General features: G+C 40.7%; 1 protein-coding gene across 2 annotated transcripts in view; it reads left to right on the top strand.

Moving 5' to 3' along the window:
• The first annotated feature begins 1551 nt into the window (after nt 1–1551).
• Nucleotides 1552–23038, top strand: part of LOC122780294 (anoctamin-8-like) — a 34204-nt gene continuing 12717 nt past the window's right edge. For both annotated transcript variants that reach the window (XM_044043142.1, XM_044043141.1), the window contains exons 1-6: nt 1552–1898; nt 17099–17209; nt 17919–18051; nt 21907–22045; nt 22126–22222; nt 22418–22534. In XM_044043142.1, the coding sequence (XP_043899077.1) occupies nt 1754–1898; nt 17099–17209; nt 17919–18051; nt 21907–22045; nt 22126–22222; nt 22418–22534 (742 nt within the window). In that variant the 5' untranslated portion in view covers nt 1552–1753. The remainder of the gene's footprint in view (nt 1899–17098; nt 17210–17918; nt 18052–21906; nt 22046–22125; nt 22223–22417; nt 22535–23038) is intronic.

Below are 23038 nucleotides of genomic sequence, written 5' to 3'. Positions count from 1 at the left end.
CGTCTTGCCTTATTTCCTCTGCTGTATTTCAGTAGAACAACACATACAGGCCTGTAGTCACATGTATTTTAGCCATGTATCATGTATCTTAGGCTGTGTGTTTGCAAAGTCCACATTTAATTTATTTATTTATTTTCGTGGCCAGGTAACTTGATAAATGTGGTACTAATCAGTGAGACAGTGGAAAAAAAGCAGGAAAGACATGGAACATATTTTCTCTCGGCCAAATACAATTGCCAATATTTGTTGATCTTCGAATAATGTGTGTTTTTATGTGGGTGTGTTTTTGTGTTTATTTTGTGTTTGTTGGAATGGTATGGTATGGTATGTTTCTTTTGTTCCATGTCTGGTGAGATCTGTGTGCCCTTCCTCTACCTGTGTGTGATTTCCTCTCACCAAGGATAGATTGCCTCTGACCGGGCCAGGAGGGGCCCAGACCAGGGGGGCCCAAGGGCTCAGAGGGTGATGAAGTCCAAACCTCTGCATTAATATCCCAATATCTTTGCTACTACATTATTCATTAACCACCCCTGGTGTCTCCACGGGGCCTCAGTCAAATAACGAAGGTTAAGTTATGTGACATGTCTAATAGGGCCCCTCAATAATATTATTATTAACAGGTGTTGCCTGACAAAAAGCACATTTAGCTGGTTGAATCTGTGTGGGGCACACACCCACAGGGGGGCCCTTTTCCAGTCTGTGCCCAGGGGCCCACTGGCTCATAATCCAACATATACAGTATATGTTATTATGTGTCCCACATACTAAGCATATGTGTAATTACATATAGCTTAACATATTAGTAATTCATGTATAGTTTTATTCTAAATCAGTGGTCTCAAACTCGAGGCCCCAATTGATTTCAAGTGGCCCTCCAAATGATATCAAGTAATAAGGAGTCATTTCCATATGTTTTTTTTGTGAAATTCTCCAATCCAATCCATCTTCTACCACTCTATCATACACATGAGGGCGAAGGGTGCTGTGCCAAACCCAGGTGAGCGATAGGACAGTTCGCCAATCCATCACACATTTTGCTAAGGTTCCCCTAACTTTAGTTTTTGGTTGCACATTTGGTTCCCAGAACATTGCTTTGTCACAACCTTCATACAACCTTTAGCAAACGTTCTCTTTTGGTTCCCACAACGTTACTTTGTTACAACCTTTACACAACCTTTATAAAATGTTCTCTTTTGGAACCAAGAACGTCCCCCTCAAGTTATTTTGTCACAACCTTCATACAACCTTTAGAGAACATTCTCTTTTGGTTCCCAGAATGTTAGTTTGTCACACCTTCATACAGAATGTTCCCCTAACGTTACTCTGCACAGTGGCCTCCAGGTCACTAACATTAATAAACAAGTCAGATACTGTAAATTGCATGAAAAAACGTGATAAAACGATTAGACTACCACAGTGGATGTTTTCTGTGAAGTGTGTGTCACCAAGCCTCCCTCCTCCCTCCTCCCTCCCTCTTTCCTCCCTCTCTTTGTCCCTCCTCTCGTCGGTGCGGCTCTCTCTCTCTCTCTCTCTCTCTCTCCATCTCACCGCGTATCCTGCTCCGGAGCACCAACAGGATGATCTGCCGCCGCACCGTCACCGACAACCTTCACCTCACTTTCACACTCACTTAACCCTTCACTCGGACCTCCACGCCACCCCCATGCTTTGCCCTCCTCCTGAGATGCACAACTGGGCCACGATTTCCCGGAGAATATCTTCACCTTGCGTCGCTCCTCGCTGATAAGAGAGCATGCCCGACACGGGGACGACGGCAGCGGCGGCCGCCAGCGGTGGGACCACCGCCGCCGACGGCCCCGAGAGCAACCGGCACCGACACCGAGCGCTGCCGGGAGACGCGGAGAGGCCGGAGCCGCAAAGCTCCTCCGGTGTGCTGGGTGAGTGAAAGCGCCTCTTTCCCCTGTGACAGCTGTGGTTTAGGGAAGAAAAGGGCAGGTGGATGTGATGCACAGAAAGCACCACACAGCAGCAGCAGCTCGTGGCACCGTTCCGTTCTTTTGTCTCCACGCGGAGGAACTGCGTCCCAAAATCACGAGTTGACCAGACCACGGGCCTGTAAATAACGGGTCTGACTTGTGCAGCATGTCCGCATGGAGGCGGCTTTTTAAAAATGACTGAGGTTAAATTCTTCCTGTTTGAAGATGGCTATGTTATATCACATCATCAGTGTCTGCTTTGACCTTACTCACAGTTATTGTACATCAGGGATTGGACAATATGTGCGATATTATTGCGCATCGTGGTAAACATTGGGGATTTTTGGTATCGATGTTATTATTATTATTATTATTATTATTATAATAATATTATTAATATGTTAATAGTCATTCTTGGAGAGATATATGTTTACATTTCTATGTTTACTGTTTCTACTATAATATTGAATATTGAATCCCAATGATTTTCAGGAATAATCATAACATTAAATATTTATGCATCGTCTCATGCATATTGTATGTTTGTTATCCTGTTATCACAAGCAGACAGTGTTTTTATGGACAGTCACTACTAAATTGTTTTACAGTGTTATGTGTGAGACGCAGGAATTTCTAAACTAATGGAGCCTGACTTAGACTTAAACTACAGGCTGTTGCTGTCTGCCTTCACTTTACTGCCTCAGTAGCAGCTGCCTTGCTATTGGTTAACAGGGCAGGTGTGTGTTTTTGCCATTTTGATGTTGGTTGTAAGCTGTAAAAACAGCCCCTCTCATAATAATATACACATACTTAGTTCCCTTGTGTTAACTATGTTTTTATTTAAGTGCTATCCCTGTGTTATTCTGAAAGAAGACTTAATTTTAGCAGCACAAACATGCTTTCTGTTAACCTTCCATGACACCATAGTGGATTCGAAGAGGCCATAGTTGTCACATTGGAAGAATTGTGTGAGGTTATTTTCGGAGCATATCACAATATTAGCCTGGGTGCAGAGCCTCAGCTGCCGAGCCAGGGTTGTTTTCCTGAGTGTGTGCTTCACAGACGGCTCCTGTGCCGCCTGCATGTACTGCTGCAAAGTGATGCAGTGGGCTGTCAGCAGCGTTTATCCACACTTGGACGAGGTAACCTGAGCAGGCTGCAGCTGACTGGAAGAGAAGCCTGATGTCATCATGTTGAGAGGGTGGCACCCGGTTCAGGTCCTTGGGCCTTGGGTCAGCAAAGTGAAGACTGGATCTAGTTCAGTCTCACTCGTACCTGTTACTCTTGGGAGTTGGCATCTCAACCCGCAACTGTAGAAAGAAAACAAACATCTACACCATACTAACTAATTAACGATTTTGAGTAAATATTTAATTGTGATTATTTTGACAGGAATTGCGGTTGCAATATGATTTGCTCAATCAGAGGGAATGGTAATTTTTACATTGTTATTCTCATTTTCATTCGAAAAACATATTTAAAATGATTACTGTGTGATATTTGAGCATGATATTTGAGCTAAAATGATAATTTGACACACATTTTGGCTTAAACAAATATTGCGCCTCCTGCGATTTCAAAGTTGCTGTAGGCTGCATTGCCTTATATTGTGTTTTATTGCAATGTAAAAACATATTGATCTGTATATTAAACTTCCGTGTTATTTTGGCCCAGTTTAAGCACATGTCATGTAGACATTTGACAATGAGGACCTTTGGTATCTTTTACTGAATTATACAAAAGTTTTCATAGAAATAAAACATGTTTGTTTTTTTCAAATCAGTCACGTAATGTTTGGGTATCAGGGCTGAATGCTGTATTGACTGTAGTCTTTTCTGTGACATGAACAGGTTTCATCTCCTCTCCTGCTGTAGCCCCAGGAGAGTAGATGAATTCATGCTGCATTGTTAAAATATAGAGGTTAAAAAAACCTATGTAAACATATGCACTTGCAGGATGACCTGCAGGTGTTAACTGCAAAATGGATCTCAGACAGACGAGTGGATAGTGTAACTTTCACTTCTGGCAACCTCAGTGCACCTATGCCTTACATGTACTGTACAGTGAATGTGTGGATTACAACCTATAACAACATGTTATAAGAGCAGAGCTACCACTTGTCTTTGTATGTATATTTGCATGGGTCATGAGAGAGAAGAATTGAGTTTGAGGATGTCAGTGAGATTACCATGATATCACATAACCGTTCCGTCATACGTGTCGGTGTCATTCAGCAGGCGCTCAATGGTCTTCATGCTTCCTCCATATTCTCCTAAATCCCTCAGCAGTAGACTGGCATGACTTTGATCCTCTCAGCCGTCTTCCTGTATAACTCCAGCACACACAAGACAGCATTTCAAAGATTAATTAAGCGCCCATCATTAGAGAAAGAATGTAAAACTCTCACCAATTAGTTTGCGTTCCCTCTGAGGCCAGTGTTGATAGGATTCCTTTGAAATCAGGTCATGTAATTTGTATTTGCCCCATCAGACAGCGCAGAGGATTAGGATTGAGGACATTTGTCAGGATATATGGAATACATGATGATGATGGACCGCAGCTTCTGTCTCCATTATTCTGTAAAGCTTATTTGAAGTTATGCTCCCTTATATGTGTTCACCACAATAGCTCTTAATTGCTGTATGCAAATACATCAACAGTTAAGTACTCAAAAGAGATATTATAGGTTTTAAGCTTATTATCTGATACAGAATATGCGGAGTACAGACGAGTCAGTTTAAATTTTGCATTTAAATCTACAGTGCGTGACCGTTGGTGATTTTTGTGGTTGCAGAAGTTAGTATTCTCCCTATGTTTGGTGTTCAGGAACAGAAATGATGTTACATTATTTGTATGCTGCCTCCTTCATCTGTCCAGACCTGACCGAGGGAGTGTTTGTGTGTACTGTATAAATAAGACCTGGGGTCAAGAAGCATTTATCCTGTCAAACTGCTGAACAGCCTGTTTTCAATAGACGTTTAGTTTGAATTCAGTCATACTGCAACTGTTTTTGCAGCCGTCTCACTTTATTGGCACTTCGTTGCTGTCGCTTCCATTGGTCTTGACATAAAACAAATAACTTCCTGTGTGCAGAATGTCATTAGGCAAAAAAGGATCTAAACCCAGCCATACTGAGAAACACAGAGATAGTCGTGTGGAGCTGATAGGCCTCATCGGCATTGTGTGAACTCAGTGGTTTGACATTTTGTTTTCCTGTATATTCACAAGTTACACACTACTGTTTTAAAGTCAGTCTGAAACTATAGATGGAGAACCACTGCAATATCTGCGCTAACACAGTTTGAAGGATCCACTTCTTGGGAAAATGTATTCAGCAGGGATCTGCAGTCTCAGCCAGGGCGCTTCTCTCATCGCTCTCACTGCCTCTCAACGACGGGTCGAATACCTCAGCTTTAGTCAGATTCAATGTCACGCAGGTTGTTTTAAATACAGCAGTGTAAGGCAAATCAGTGATGGGAGGGAAATTCCTATAAGAGGAGCTGCATTCACAAAAAAGCTGGAAAAGAACATGTCTTACCATGGCTCTGTAAATGAAGGAGCTGATGAATGTAATACAGAAGGATATAATGACAGAAGCTTGTCGTGCATAATGACTCTCCAGATATCTTTGCCTACCTCGTTCATTGCACGCTCCACTGAGATATAGTTCCTGTTCTCCTTTTCGTCTTCCCTTCTAGAGTGAGTGCTGAGCTGCACATTAGCTGCATTAGTGTTTGAGGAAAACCGCCTTAATGTGGGGTGACCTTGCCATCTGTAATATTGGAGCTGCTCTGCTTACCTCACCTGATCGGTCAAACACACAAATGGTCAGCGAGCTTTTAATGGAAGGGATGACACTTCGTCCAGAACTTGGTCTTCAAGCAGAAGACCAAGTTATAACAATGTAACAACACTTCCAATTTTTACAAACAGCTGGCTTTAAATTTGAGCTCATTACTGTGAAGTGGGTGCTGGTCAGACAGTGGTAAACACTGCAGTTAGTGTTACAATCATTTTTCATTGATTTTCTACTCATAATGTTTGCCTGGTCGGTTTCATAGTCTGATGGTGGACATAGTGACGCTATGTACTCCCTCTACTGTCTAATATTGTTTTTTTAAGGACGTATTGATCCCATATTCCTGAACACTGTTGACACCAACGTATGTGTCGATCACTGAACGACACATCCATTTAAGTACAATTTCTTCTCCGATGCCATCCATCATTTAGGCATTGTGGAGAGTTGACAGAGTCATTTTTGTTGTGCTACCAAAATACCTGGCCTGATGATATGTTACGTAACACGGCTCTAAGCTATTTGTGTTTGCTGATATTAATCAGGGTTAAAGATCTCAGAGTTGCCATCATGTGGTTAGGCTTAACTATTCCTTGTATCAATAAAATAAATTTAAATAAACAGAGGTGCAAGCCCGCATATGACCTTGTTCTTGCTTTCTTGGTTTTCCACATGTAGAGATGATCCCATGGACCACCGGCAGACTCCTCCAGGGGGCATCCGTCTGTAATTATGCAGCTGTGAAGAAACATATATCCACGCAACCATTAAATCTAATATAAACTGATGTTGTAAATTAACCATCTGTTTTACAAGTGGTGATTCACTCACGTTTTTAGTGGTTTTAATCTTAGCACCGATGATGCCTCTTTGCCTCAAGTCAACCATCTTCCAAATCCCCACTCGTGCCCCCTGGAAGTTTCCGCTTGCCCATTTAGAGCCATGAAGATGATCAAACTGTGAGCAGAAATGATAATGCACACTGTGGGGCTTAAAGCACTCTGAGTGCAAACAGAGAGCGAGGGAGAGAGGTTTCCTGGTGTTTGCTGTCTCCTGTCTTGTGTTGAGAGGCAGAAATATGTCACACAGACCATAACACGACGTAAAAGCAAAGTCAGTAACAAACCTCTACTCGTCTGTAAGTGATATTGCATTTCTGAAAAAAAACACAGGCTTGAAGTGCATTTTCGTGACTTTGTCCTGTATGTTCTTTGACTGCACTGACGAGGCCTGGATTTGATTTCTTTTTTCCCTTCCTTTGTTAGTTGCTAAGGAAAGCCATGAGAACTTACAATGACCATGGAGAAGAATGCTGTTTTTAGCCCCAGTCATTGGGAATTGCTCCACATTAGCCACTCTGCTGTCTCCAGAGAAGTCCATGGAAGTGTACTGTACAACACATGAGCTAATAGCTGGGCATATTATCCACATCAGTGTGATAATATGAGCCAGTAAATGATAAGCAGGGGAGTTTTAAACCAACATTCATCCGTAATGAAGGTCTTTCTCCTCCCCAGCTTTATTGTTTGGCTCTTAATTCCCTCCTTTGGTTTGTTTTGTTCAACCACTACGCTTTAGATGTGTTTGCTACGTAGAGAAATCAATCAGCCTCATCATCTTCTCCTCATTACCCTTTGTAGCAGGCTGAATGTCAACGTTAAGCCTTAGCAGAAAACGGCATCATCTGTTTGTTCAAAGTAATGCAGATTCAGAAAATGCTGCAGTGCTCTGGGGATTTTGCTGATGATGGGCTTATAAGTCAGGAGTCTCTGCCATATCACTTTTTCTGTGGGAGCTAAATTTTGTCCTCTCTGTGCTGTATGGCTGTGTTTTGTTTTGTGTGGTAATAGTGTAGAGTATATATATATATATATACTGTATATACGCACATACACATTTAAATTTGTACAGTACAGAGTGGAGCTCCACCCTTCACAGACAAAGCTTGACGTCTCTTGTTGAGACAAACAGCCACATAGTTGCCAGCAGCAGCAGTGTGAGGCAGCACAGATGTAGCGAGAAATCTTTTTAAAAACCCTTCTAAAGTCCACATGTTCACAACACATACTCACATATGGCACAGAAAGGATGTGTCCTCTACAGCGTCACGTATCATTGTTGTGAGCTGGTATTAAACCAGGACTCGGTGTTCAGTAATGCCCATGCTGCATCTTTTTACACCTGCTCATGTCTCTTGGCAGTGTCAAGAGAAGGTTGTGATTGCATTATGGTGTGTGACAGTTTTTCTGATGATGCCTGATGAAACGGGTTTCCTGCCCTGCTCTAATGTACATATTTGCCTTTGAGAAGTAAACAAATCAGGTTTTCCTGTGTTTTCCTTCTGATCAGTGTTTATTAAAGCTAAATAGTCAATGGTCTGTTGTTTGTGTTAAGGACTTGTGGAACTGTGGTCACCTCACTAACTAATTAAAAGATTTCTGTTGGAGATGAACCAGTATAATATATTTCAGTAAAAACATCCTGTACTTCTTTGCTATTTGTGCTTGAGAATATCAGTGTTACCGTCTTTCCTACCATCCCACTCCAGAGTTAAATAAATCCAGAAGAAATGAAGGGTTGATCTCCGTAAGCTTCTTTTTGAAAGGCTTTAGAAATCAAAGTCATTCATTTATGTCTTCCTCTGCTTTTCATTGATTGAGAAAGGTAATGGGATGGTGTAGTATAATCACCGGTTCCTCTAGGCGTTGATCAGACTCCCCCATATTTCCTGTGGAGGAGTAGAATATCATGATGCACTGTAGATCAAGTAGTCTATAGCCATCAGACGGAATAATTCACTGCTACACTGTCTTTTCACTAAATCTCATCTCCTATAATTTCTGCCTCAATTGCTCTTGTGCCCAACTTCATTTAGGATTTGAGTAGAAACACTCAGTTTGCCTGAATGCGGCAGGGTTTTCTCTGAAATTCTGCCAACTGGCATTTGTAAAACTCTCCTAAATATCATCCTTTCGACTTCTCAGTGTGAAAGCAGACAAGTGTTTTCTCCCAGAATGTCAGTTTTTAGTTTGAATTTTTTTTGGCCAAATTCCTACACATTGTCTTTCTGGAATTGTACAGTGTGACACTGCAGTGACCTTAAAGCTGCTCGACACAACACAGACATGTTTACATCATTGCTGTTTGTAATTCATGTGTCTTTGTTGTGTGCATTCATCAGAGGAGTCTTTCTCCACTGTGGCAGTCACTCCACAACAAGGAGGTCTGTTTACTCCACAAAGGCTGCGATTCACTCCGCTACATTCATCATTCCCACTGGCTTATTCATAACTTGTAATCTCCTCATCCCAAACCACACACGATAAAGCTGAATTCAGGCAGTTAGATAACCAGCCTGTGGTTGCTGCCTGTAGGAGTAGTTTGCATCGACCAAAAGGATTCAGCACTGACTTCCAGTCATGATTATTACCTGACTCAGTAGTATACAGCATCATTATCCTTGTTTAACCCCAGATTTGTTGCACGCATGGCAGCTTCTGCATCCTTGTAGCTCACCCAAAGTTAACCAGCTAACTAAGAATGAAGCACCCAGTAGCCTTTCATGGCGGAAAGAATACAATACGTAAAACAAGGGACGCTTGTTTTACGTATTAAGTGATGTAAAAGGTGATGTAAAGGTGAGCTGGAAGAAGAGAAAAGTGATATTTCTATTATTCTGCTGTGTGAGCACTGTGGTGCTTTCCTTCCGACACGGTCATTCCTCTTGGCGTTCAGCCACGGGTGGCTCTGATGTCATGCACTATCTTTGTTATTTTGAAGCCAAGGACAAATCGCTATTATCTTCCCAGCGCTTGGTCGAGAGGAAACAAAAACTCTGACTCCTACCAGCATCGACATGTTCATCCCAGTTTGTCACAAAGGAGGATCTGAGACCTTCTTCCTCTGTCTCCTGGAAAAAAAAACATGTGATCACATACAGGTTATCTTATCACATTTTTTTATCCAGACTGAAACTTTTCTTGGTCATGATTTGTACAAACATTCGTGGCCCCCAGAGACTGAATGTGCGAAATGAAATGTTCATGATTTATAGGGTATAGACATTTATGCCCGCTCGCTGTGGACTTGGTCTTAATTCCTCTTTCCTTTACTGTACTATAAAGAATAATTTAGTGCTTCCCTACATCCCTGATAATTTGGATAAATGCCACTCAGCAGTTTTTGCTCTTGGCTGGAGAAATACGTGTTTGCTAATGAGAAGCATGTCTGATCGCAATACAGCCTTGAATCCTCCCAGTTGCTTTTGAAATAATATGACACAGCTAATTGGGGATATTCATTTAAAAGTGTTCTCTCTTTTTTGCGCTGATGGAACAAACGGTGGTTAACTGCACCATTAACCTCTATCCAGCAAGGTTAAAATGGGCTTTTTAGATTGGATATGTTAATGTGTACATGTGCATGTAACAGCGTAGAATCAGAGCACCTGCAGCACTGCTGGGAAAGAAATTCAACTGTCATCTCTTATGCTTATAATAGCAAGGAAATTGAAATCACGATTATTTCAAATGATTACTCATTGACTTTGAACTTGAAACAAATGGAATTAATTGCACGTAAAAAAAGTGGCTTTGAAAGGGGGAATTTTGAAAGAAGACTTTTGAATTCACCTTAAAATAGCTGTAAATGATTGTATAGTATATTTACTTTACTTTTATTATTCCACTGAATATCTGTGTTCTATTACCAGGTGACGAGTGGGACAGGAAGTCAGACACCGTTACATCAAAAGTGTTATTTGTCAGAATAAAAGCCCCCATTTTTTTTCGATTCTTTTGTTTTTGAAATAATATACATACGGTTTATATACATATAGAAGGAGAGAAATATTCCAAAATCAGCAGTCCACACCCAACCTTGTCAACGTCCTGTGGGCTTTGTTGCACATGCACACTCTGCTAACTTTGCAGTCTGTTGTTGTCTTTAAAAGAAACCACACAGTTTTGTTTACCTTCAGTTCATTCAGTGGCTGTATATACTACTGAAACCCTGGCCTTGTGCTGACCCTAGCTTTACTGTTTAGCATCCACCCTCTTCTTTCCCCAGTGAAGCATCATCATCCATAGAAACACAAAGATGGCAAATGCCTCTTGAGGAGACAGCCTGAGTGAGAGCGGAGACGAGACAGAGAGCTGAGAAAGAAATAGATAAAAAGAAATTGAAAGGAGAGGGGGTAAAAAAAAACAGCCTGGGGAGGCTTAAAGAGAGGATTTGGACGAAGGAAAGAGACAGAAATGGTAGAGAGAAGAGAGAGGGACACTCAGGGGTCCATGCTGTGGTAAAGAGGTGCAGGCTGAGGTGAAAGAAAGCAAAGACAGACAGGAGGAGTGCTTTGCTGCAGTGGGAAGAGGAGCTGTCCTATCATCTCAAACGGATCTGTGTGTGCAGCTGCCAGTTAAAAAAAACGAGCAATGCAATGTGGAATCAGAAATGTTTGATGATTTGGTGCCTGAATGAATGAAGGCTGGGCTACATCTATGTAAGGTGGAGTGATGTGGATACTGTGTAGGTTAGAGCGAGCAGCAGATAGAAAGAGAGAGAGAAGGAAGAACATTATGGATTAGAGGAGAGGTGGATGACACTTGATCACAGGTGGAGCTTGATCTGACATGGTTTATATATCTGCTGCAAGATTTGATGACTCAGTTTAAATACTACTGTTGTTCTCTATATCAGAAGCATTGGAAATATGATTTTGTTAAATGTGTGCCTGTATCTGAACCTGTGTGTTATGTGTCTTTGTTTGTACAGGAGTGGGGCCGGAAGCCGTTAAAGGGCAGCAACATTCAGTTAATGATCATTCGAATTAAGGAAATTTGTTTTAACTTGATTAGACTCTGTGTCTCACTGGCTGGTGTAATTGTTGTAACTGGGCCGTTTCTTGAACTCAAGTAGAAATGATTCTTTTCAAGTGTTTGTGTCTGTCTCTCTTTTTCTACATGCTAAATGTCCTCAGCATCATGACAGTCAACCCGAATCTGCACTGCAGGCTTCACACAGTCAGAACCGTAAACATTGTCCCCTAAACAATAGTATGTGGACATAAAGATACTATTGTTAACAGCTTGTCAGGAGAAATTCGTATTCAATATACAATTTTACACAAATGTAAGTATAGTTTAATCGAAATAATCTTATTCAAGCGAAACAAAGAAATGTTTTTTTTTTATCAGATAAAGTGATCTTTCAACTACACCTGGAATTATAGACCACCGAAACATCACTTGTCTTTTTTCTTGGATGAGAGGTGAAATGTCTTCAGCTCAGCTCAATTAAGGCCTCAACTACAGAAGATGACTGAGAACTTTCACAAGCATCTAACTCATGATTGAATAATTGGATGAACAAATAATTGCAGGATCCCTCTCATGTATAATAATTCCTAAAGAACTACATACTCAAAATATAATGTCTTACCATTATTACAATGGGCTCAAGTGCACGGTGTGGGCGATAAATGAACTTTGTGATGCGAGACCAGTAACATTTCACAATGCACATGATGCTGCTTTGCAGGGAGTGCACTGCAATATTAGTCCCTTGTGTAGTTCAAGGTCTTACCAATAAAAAACTACACAATTGATATGTTGCGTAGTGATTGAAGCAACAGCAGGTTTGTAATAAGAGAGATGAAATGTGGAGCCCGTGTGCCTGAGTGGTCCCTGCGCTAAAACCCTGAAGCAATTACTGCCCATCATCAGCACAGTGTTTGACAGAAAAAAAGGATATACGTATTAAATATTAAAATGACTACTGCTGAGTCTCCTGGTGTTAACATGAACTTCTTAATACAGTTATACTCCCAAAACCTTCCAACCATCTACCTGACTGAGAAAAATCTTCAAAGTTGACCCAAAGATGCTCCAGGCGAGAATAAATCCTGCCCCACACTAGATGATTTTGAAATCTGAGATTTTAAAAATGTGGGAGACCACAGACACAACGAACTTTGTAACCGTTTTGAAATGTTTTAATCCTGAGAAAGCACAGACTAGATGAACTCAGGACCACACATTTGGCATTTAATCAAACGATTTCAGGGAGGAGATTCCAGGGATTTGTGATCTCACAGAAACTCATTTAACGTGACTTCAGAATAGAAACTGACATTTAGTCCGGTTGTCAGTCAGTTAATAGCTGTTGTGTGTGCGATGTTTTGTGCTGAGAAACGCAAAAAACTATGGATGAAGTCATGTCTGAGAAGACGGAATTAACTAATGGTGCTAAACAAAAGTATGCAACATCTGTTTCCCGGTGGACTCGCTCTCAGTGGTTATAGCGGGGTTCTACTCACGCCCCAAACGCCCTGAGACTACAGGATAATTTGATCACTGGATCTGTTCAAATCAGCCTAAAATCATAAAGCACCCAGAATTATCGGAAGGACCAGATCAGGACCGAAATCTAGCCAATTCTCCTCTAGCGTTGGGCAGACTATGGAACAGCCAGTTATCAAACAGAGACACACCATCACGCAGCAAAGACACTGTGTGCATCATCAAGTCTTTCCTCAAGAGTGACCTTCATATTTGTGCTTTGCCTGAGTTTCTTAATTAATATTATGCACCCTATTAATCTCGCACTTTCTATCTCAGGCTCACACACATGCACATGCACACCTGCACAGTTACACACACAAAATAAATATCCCGCAGAAATGCCTGAGAAAGTGACGTGGATCAGAGAAAGACTCCATGATTGTTACGAGTGCCTGGCTGCTGTCTGATAAGACGTAGCCCTCAAACAGAGTCATTAAAATGCGAAGGCCGTAGTTAAAACTGGCTTTATTTTTATGTCCTGTGCCATTACATTCTCTAGTGAAAGCCCAGAAGTTTATGCAAACTTGAAGAAAAATGAATGGGGTTGCAGTTTTCAAAGCATGTAACAAAAAAAGAATGAAGATATTTCTCGACTCAGGGGAAACTGAGGTTGGGAAGCACAATATTTCAAAAATACTCCCCTTATTCTAGTAATACAAAACTGAATGCAAATCCGTGAAGTATCCCTTTACAATATCGATATTTGCCATGATGTATCGCTTATCGCATTTTGAATAAATATCTAATTGCGATCATTTGGACAGATGATTCGCGATATCAGAGAGAATGGTCATCAACTTCATTATTCTTATTTTCATGAGAATAATAAGACATATTTAGAATGATTACTGTGTGATATTTGTGCAGATCTGTGAGAAACAAAGATGTTCTCTTCAGTCGGAGGAATAAGAAGTGTGTAGATCAAGACAATAATTAATGTAAAATGATATTTTGACCCACATTTTGGCTGTAACAAATGTTGCGCCTCTTGCGATTTGAAGATTGCAGTCGGCTGTATTGCGATTTCGATTAAAATTCCGATTAATTGTTCAGCCCTACCATGGAGGTGATGTTTTGACTGTCTAGTTAGTGTGATTTTGAGCAGTGTAACTCACTGAGGTTCCTTGACAGAGGTTTGCATATGAAGATGTCACAGGATGAACCCACAAAGAATAAAGTCCCTGAGAAGTGGTTTGATTGTTTAGTACAAAAAACACACTCTTACACACACAGAGATGAAAACCTGACAAACTGGCTTAGTCTAAACAGTGAAGCCACGTGAATTTTTGTTCATGTATAATAATAATAATAGCATAACACACACAAATTCAACCAGAGCACACAGTCAGTGTCTGGGCTTTTAAAATGTAAGCACTCTGGAAGTGTTAAATGCATGAGCTGGCTCTTCCAGGACTCTGTGTTTGTGTTGCCCTCAGCAAAGAATACAGGACTCATTAGAATTGCTGTCATGTCGCAGCACTGCCTGCAGCATTTCATCCAAAGCACAGTGGAGCAGTCGGTCAGATTTCAGTATCTAGAGGTTCCACTCCTGATTAAATAATCAAGAAAAGGCCTTGCTGTGTTTTACTGTGTGACCTGCTGCTGCTGCGATGTTTGAGGATGTTCTTCAGAGGGGAAGAGCAGTGTGGAACCACATATTGTCGTCACAACCTGTTTGTAAGTATGGAGGAGGAATCTTTTAAATAGAAATCATACGTAGTGAGGTTCTGTAATCAGCTCCAGCATGTTTTGATTTGCCTTGACAGAGAATATCTTAAAAAAGATATGATGTGATGATGGTTGAATTTAATGAAAAGGTGCAAATAGGGTGTGTCTTTTTGGGTCTCAGATGGCTCCAAGAAGAGGGAATTAAATATGTGTTTTTATAAATATGGTTCATGAAACCAAAGGAAAGTGAGTCATCATGGAAATCAATACAAATAGGTTTTAAATGCCATCTTAATGCTGTATTGTTATCCTCTTACCGTATGGTAATGCATACAGGCATCCAGCTAAAATGAACAAAAACAATAGCATTCATTAGATTTGTGTGTGTGTCTGGTCATCCAGTTTTATAATATTCACTCTCCTTTTAACTGTTTTGGCTCCTCATTACAACTTTGTAGCTGAAAGCCGCTGCCTGCTGTGACTGGTATTTAGAGGCGGAGAGCGTTAGAGGGCCAGAAAACTTCTAAAAAAGCTTTGTGCAGCTGAAGGCTACTGCAGAGTCAGGGGTTAATCTCTCTTGGTTTATCACTACTAATGACTCAGTGACTAAATATTAGTGTTCACAGATCTGTGACGTAGCACAGACATGAATTGCATTTGTGAGAAAAAAAACCAATTGCATTGGGACTTTAGTTGCGCTGCAGCTTTATGTTGCACATTTGTTGTTTATAAATAGAACACACTGGTTTATTTCTGGGAATCTCCGTCCTGCCATTTCCAGAAATCAGAGGAGACGCATTGATGTCTTTATGTGACACATGTTTATTGGTTACGCTGAACATGCAGACGTATAGTGTTATTTATATCATCGGGCGAGTGGCGGTGGCGATATCTCGGTTACAGCCTGCCGGCGCCTTGACCTTCATGAGTATACATGTGCATTCACTTTTGTAACCTGAAAGACGTGAAGTCACATTTTAGTTTCATGTCTTTTGCTTGGACTTATGGAGAGATGACCTTTCTTACCACTTTATCCCATGTATAAAACATAAATAGTTCTGTCTGCTCAGATGACCCACGCCTCAGTGATTGTGACTAGGGATGCAGTGATTATAGATGTTCATGGTACAGTCTGATGATGCATTGTTATTTCTCAACACTAACCTGGAGTGGATTACATGTCTTTTTGGGTATTTCTGCTTAGTCGTCTATGGTTGACTGTGCTCAGCCTGTTTGCGCCACTGTATTTCAACGTCGCTGATAATGGTGTTTCTTCGAGAGCTCATTATTTTCTCAGGTGGTACTTGGTATAAAAAGTTTGAGAGAATGTTGTGCCATTAGTGTGCCAGTTGCACCTGCAGTAAATTGTCATTTTAAAGTGTCATTTTCTTCCCTGTGCCACTGTTGTTCACTGTTGCACTATAATCTGCATTTTTAAGAGTGTGACCACAAACACTCGGTGTAGCTGAGGCATTACCATTAAATAATTGTGTTCATAATCGTGAAATTCCCTATTTGTGTATATTCTCTCCAGGCGGCTGCTGTTGCTATTATTCAGAATCCAGCAAACTTGTGTCCTGGAAGACATCTGAAAACACTGGTCATAGGATCTCGTTCTATGTGTCTTTCTTTGAAGCACTTTCAGATATGAGACTCAAGAGGGTCAGTGAAGGATGAACCAGGTGTCAGACTGAAGATAAAGTTCATTTGAGCCTGGAGCCTGTGTTCAAAATATATAAGTTGTCCTTGACGTAACCGTAACAATCTCAGTGGACGGATTTATACTGTAACATTACTGTGTGTCTGCAGTGGAGCTGTTTGTATGGCTGTGCGCGTGTGTATGCATGTGTGTATGTGTGTGCTCGCGCATGCTGCAGTGTGTGTGTGTGTGTGCCTGTGAGCTTGGGAGACGATTCAGAGACTGAGGACAACGTTTGGCTTCTGGTGCTGGCAGAACAAGATGGATTACTTCTGTTAGTCTCGTGTTGTGAGGTGAAGGGGCATGACATTTAAATGTGTCGCACTGAGAAACAGGATTTAGGTAGTGAGTGTGTGTGTGTGCTCTTGTATTTGTGGCTTTGTGAGGACCAAACATTGTATAAACCATAAAGAGTGAGGACATTTTGGCTGGTCCTCACATCTTTAAAGGGCTTTTTGGGGGTTAAGACCTGGTTTTAATGTGAGGATTAGAATTGGGTTTAGGTTAGATGTGATGGTCAAGATTAGGGTAAGTGGCTAGGGAATGCAATCTGTCTATGAGGGTCCACACTATGTATGAAATACAAACATTTTTTTACTTTTTCTCATCTGTCTGTCTGTCTGCCCGTCTCTCTCTCTCCCTCTCTGTCTCTCAGATAAGTTGTTTGGAAAGCGGCTGCTGCAGGCTGGGAGACACATCATGTCTCACAAGTCTTGGATGAAAACGGTGCCCACAGAGAACTGTGACGTCCTCATGACATTTGCAGGTCAACACACACACACACACACACAGTTGTTAGCATGAAATATATACTCAGGATTGCAACAAATTATTACTTTGATTATTTACTGACTTGCTAATTGTTCACTTTTTGTTTCTTTTCTTTAAAATTTTGATAATCTTACCACTGAAACCATCAGTGGCAAAACCTTTAAAGGTGGCATATGTAAGAACGTATTATTATGTATTATGTATGTATTACCTTCAGACATTAAGTGACCATGATGTGTCATCGAAGATTAAGAAAACATATTCAACTTAAATACTGGCTTCACTGATAACAATGGTACAGCCACTCACAAAATCATTTTTAATTTATGGCCACAAACTGTGTTTATGTCTGTTGTTTTGGTCCCACCCAATGACACAAGCTTGTAGCACTTGAAGACATGCGATGTCAGCAGAGTAAACACAGACCAGAAATGCTGAACTTTACAAACCTAAAAAGGCCTCACTACTCCTCTCAAAAGCATCTTGACCAAAGGAAAAGAAAAATAAAGGTCTGCAGTAAAGATTTGTATTTCTGAACCAGAAGAAGAAAAACAAGTTCCTCTCAAGTATCGGTTTGACACTTGACCTCCAGCTGCTGCTCAGGCATAAATAGTCCAAGACTGTGGGAGGATTCAGAATCTTCTTTGTACAACGACACAGGGCTATGTTTGAAAAATTTATTTGTTTTTCATTTCCTGTCATAGACACTACAGATGACCACACGTTGCTATGGCTACTGAATCATATCCGGCTGGGAATCCCAGAGCTCATCATCCAAATTCGACATCACAAGCACACGCGAGTCTACGCGTTCTTCGTCACTGCTACATTTGAAAAGTAAGGAAATACTCACAGTTCACGGGAAGACAAGGAGACACAGACTCAGATGACTTGTTTTGTCCAACCTGTCTAAAGAGAAACAAGCAAAGCAAATGCTTTATTCTGAACGTGTACATTTGAGAGGTTTAAATGATGCATTTTTTTCAATAAATAAACAGTTTAGGGGAGAAAAATGTCATTTTTAAAATGTTGACATTGATGGGTCAGATCCTTTGATGCATTCAAATATTTAATTGTGATGGTTCTGAATAGTATTTAAGCCTGCTGAAAACACCCTTCTGCTTTTCTCCCGTGGCCTGTTACATACTGTATCTGTATGTATATATATATATATATATATATATATATATATATATATATATATATATATATATATATATATATATATATATATTTATATATATATGTATATATACATATATATATATATATATATATATAATGCTATTAGACGTTACAGCCAAAAGTTTCCTCCAGAGGGAACTGAATCATATAGTATGTAAGTTCCTCTAGTCGTCTGAGGTCTAGCTTTTCTTTCTTTTTTTTAGATGCTACCAATGGAGTTAAGATGTTAAAGACAAAAATATCCCTGTTGTTCTGTGCTAGTGTAAAATAGAACATTAATTTATCATGGTTTTATATATAGCTGAGGCACAGCAGTTTAGCTCAGTGAGTCATCAGTGAAGCTGCCACGATACCTGGAGTATCAGCACCACTCTCTGCTTCTGCTGTGCTGCAGGTTATTTGAGGTCCGACAGAGAGGTAGAGTCTGGTGAGTTAGGTAAACATGAACGTACGATTACACTGATTACACTGTCCAGACACACACTGTTTCATATTTTTGAGAAAAATCCAAGGGAAAATTGGGGATGGGCCTAGGGTCATTTAAATCTCAGGTGGCATAAATAGAAATTGGAATAAAAATACAGTATAAATACAATACTCCATATTATTTTTACTGATATTATTATTTATTACATTCCACCATTTGCCAAAAGTTAAGTCTCACTTCCTCCTGCTGACTGTGCATCTAACTAGGAACAACCAACTATTTTTTTTTAATACAATAGAAATGGACAGATGGCCAGAAGGACAAAAGATGGTGGAGGGAGAAGGAGAGATAATTAGTGAAAGGAGTTAGGGAGAGGAGTTAAGGGAACACGAAGGAGTGAGGAAAAGGTAAAAAAAAAGTCACAGAGGAGGTAGAGAGTGTGCCAGTGGGTTTTAAGATGAAGGCTTCAAGAAAAAGTGATTCCTTTGTGACATGAGGCACACTCTGCTCTCTCTCCCTTTGTCTCTCCTTACTGAACACACAAAGTGTTAAATAGGTTGACCTAGATTTTGTCTGATAAGACAGATAACCCAGAACGTATTCCATCCTCTCACCTTGGATAATATTAAATAAACCCCAAAGCAGTGAGAATATCCCTTCCCTCTATTAGATAGAGAGGGTGACAAATTAAAGCGAGAGCTCAGACGTGGAGCCACTGTGTGCTGCCAGAACTGCACTGCAAATGTGCTTGGACACTGAATCTATAAGTCTCTCAACACCTCTCCCCTCGAAATATAGAATATACATCTATTGGGCTGTTCATGATGCTGTGGAGAGAGCTTTCTAACCATACCCTGTGTACATAAAAATGGACATTGACTTCTGGTGGTAAATAAATCTCCTGTTGTGAAGCCTTGAGATTGAGAAGTATAGGTCATGGCCCAAAGAAGATGTTATTAGATTTTGGTGGTGATGTGGGATTGTGTTCTTGGAGTTCTCAATATTATCTCCAACAGCATTAGCCCCTTTTCCACTGAAATTCCCCAGGAATCTTTATTACCAGGAACTTATTTACCTGGGGAAAAGATTTCCCGGTAATCTGTGTGGTTTGTGTTTCCACCACAAGTCAAAGATTGCCAAGTCGAAGTCCAGCTGGACCTCCTCCTCAGCAAATACGCTCAAAAGAACCTGGATTTTGTCGTCCGTCCACTTGTCATTCATCCGTTTCTTTTGCTCCATATATTTTAAATGAATAAGTTCTTCTTCTTTTAAAAGTCTTGTTTAAAGGTGAGTTGCAGCTGCACTGGCTTAAACAGCTGCAATCAGTGCTCTGTAGCACACAGCTCCGCCCCTCTAGAGTTCCTGAAAAGTCCCTAATTGTGAGCATGCACTTCTTTTGGTGAAAGTTTGGGGTCAAGGGAAATTTTGGTGGAAATGTTTTTTCAAAAAAGGTAAATCGGAAAATGTCTTGTGGTGGGAAAGTAGCTATTGTTCTCTCCACTACTGTTTTAAGAGAGTTTGGTAACTTGTAAAATGCTACAGGAGCTGCATCAGCGCCACTAATTACATGGGACATGGGTGGAATTGTTTCGTTTTATCTCCAGAATAGCTCACGTTTTTGCTTTAAAAACATAATCACTACAAGGTCCTCTTTGCTTCTCTCTGACAAACTATTACTCATTCCTTAGCAATCACTGGGTTGTTTACAGTTTTGCTGAGTTTCTTCATTACTCCTAATATATCTTTTGCTGAATTAGCATAAACCTTGTGTGCAGTCAGTGCCCTCCCTCATTATTCTGCTCTCTTTCATGTTACTGTTGCACACACATTGTATTTGTGTATTATTTTCCAAAATAAATGCCCTGTTTTTGGTGAGAGAGCATGTTAAAGGTACAGTTTTTTATTATTATTAATTATTGAAAATAGGAGAGTCTCATTTCCTGTGAAACACCTCTGAAAGGCCCTGCAGGTAATTGCTAAGATTACAGAAACAGTTGGTTTGAACAGATACAGGCATTTTCTTTAGCTTTATAGTAACAGCGCTATGCACTAAGCAGCATTTGTTGGCGATACAGAATCGTGCACCTCACATTTTGTGCTGTGACACTGATCAGCATTGTGCTGAATGTACTTCTCTGTCCTGCTCCTCCAAGTGCCTGGAGCTGCATGATGGATGGGTGTTGCAGGCCCACCAAGGCACACCTAAACTATATATACATGACATGTGAGACCGAGACATAGGGAGGGAGGGGAGGGGAGGGGAGGTGAGCTGTCGGCCTATAGGGAACAGAGGGTGTGGACCTGCATTATTACAAAGCCACGGCAAGGACAGAAGGAGAGGAGAAAGGGATGATGAGATGCAATGAGAGAACCCAAGGACATAAAAGGATGGAGAGGAAATGAGTAGGGAACAGAATGAGGAGGCGGAGGGAGGGAGAGCGAGAGATGACACATGGAGGAAGGGTTGTTGGGAAATGACATGTAAAGAGAGTCATGAGGTAAAGATCTTTAACACTATACATGATTAAATATCTGCTGGCTTGTTTCCTATTTGTGGAAATAATGACTGTCAGCTTTTTCTTTGGCAAACCCATTGACAGTTTATTCTATAAAACGTCTCACAGTATTAATAAAGGCGAGCATCATTTGCAGGAGTATAGTGTGACAACTGCTTGTGTTTGTCTAAGAGACAAGTAGTAAAACCTTAGTTTTGAAAACTTGAAACGAGAGAATGTTTGGCATCTTTGCTGAGTAATAATGTAAAATAAATACATTATAAATACAAATGTTTCCTCACTAACTACAGCCTCAATAGACCAGCATGCATTGCCTCTGTGAGTGATGACCTGAAAAAGCCTCGACTGTGGAAAAACAACACACTCACATTGTCAAATACAACTGACTAAACCACCACTATCAGTACAGCCGGCTACACTTATGACTGTCAGCTCAACACAGCAGTTTAACGCAGTTTATCCGTAGGTTACTGAAGGCAATCGTTGTAAAGACTAGTTAAAATGAAACACACCTGAACATCACAGCCTGAATGATTGAGATGCTGTTTTCCCTCCGTCCTGCAGTTTGTTACGAGGTGCTGAGGAGATGGGACTGAGGAAAGCTGTGAAGCCCGAGTTTGGAGGAGGAACGCAAAGCTTCTCCTGTGAGGAAGATTACATCTACGAGAACATCGAGAGCGAGTTGTGCTTTTTCACGTCACAGGTCTGAGTCAGAGACAATTCATCATTTAAACCTGATCTCAAGGCCGTAGGTGACTCACTCTTCCTCTCGTTGTCTTGCAGGAGAGGCAGATCATCATTAAATACTGGATGGAAAATCTACGTGCCAAACATGGGGATGTGCTTCATAATATTAACTTCCTGGAGGGCCAGCCAATCAGTGAGCTGCTTCTTTTATCCAAACAGTGTTAGTAGTGACTTGGTGAGGTTTGTGTTTTAGTTTTTGCTCTCTTGGCTTCGGGTTGAAAGCCATGAGAAGACACGTGGATCTATCAGTTACAACTGATTTATATCTGTCCCACTCTGATGTTTCTCTTCAAACTCTAACTCCATCTCGTTCTGTTATTCTGTGCAGTCCCAGAGCTACGTGCACGAGGTGTGATCCAGCAGGTGTTTCCTCTCCATGAGCAGAGGATCCTCAGTCAGCTGATGAAGTCCTGGGTGCAGGCTGTTTGTGAAAAACAACCCTTAGGTCAGTAAAGCAAAACATGAGAGCAGACACACACACACACACTAATAGTGAAGGTATAGTTCATGTGCTCACTCTCACTGAAAACATGGCTATCAGCAGGGAAACAAGGTTAAAATAAGGTTTTAGTCAATTAAGACGTTTGTGTTGCTTTGTACACTGCTGCTCAAAGTCCATTGAGACACAGGAATTGTTGTTCCACTACGGTCTTTATCACCAAGTTTACATTTTGTGACTTAAATGTTTGAAATCCTTTGTTTAGATGAACTTTAGAACTGTGTAAATGTAAAACAAAAATGACCAAACAACAACAGTGTCCTTGTGAGCTAAAAACACAGATTTTCTGTGCAGACATAGGTGTAGGAGAATGAGTGGTTTACAAGTTTTAGTCTCCAGTCAGAAAAGGCTGTTTAATCGCAAGATAAAACCACAAACATATTCTTTTAACTTATTATTGTAGGCTTAAGCTGGCATTGATTTTCTACTGTGAGATTTTTGTTTAGTGGA

Source organism: Solea senegalensis, linkage group LG14, assembly GCF_019176455.1.
Source record: "Solea senegalensis isolate Sse05_10M linkage group LG14, IFAPA_SoseM_1, whole genome shotgun sequence".
Lineage (NCBI taxonomy): Eukaryota > Metazoa > Chordata > Actinopteri > Pleuronectiformes > Soleidae > Solea > Solea senegalensis.
Note: the sequence above shows the minus strand (reverse complement) of the source record. Positions and strands in the feature narration are given on the sequence as shown.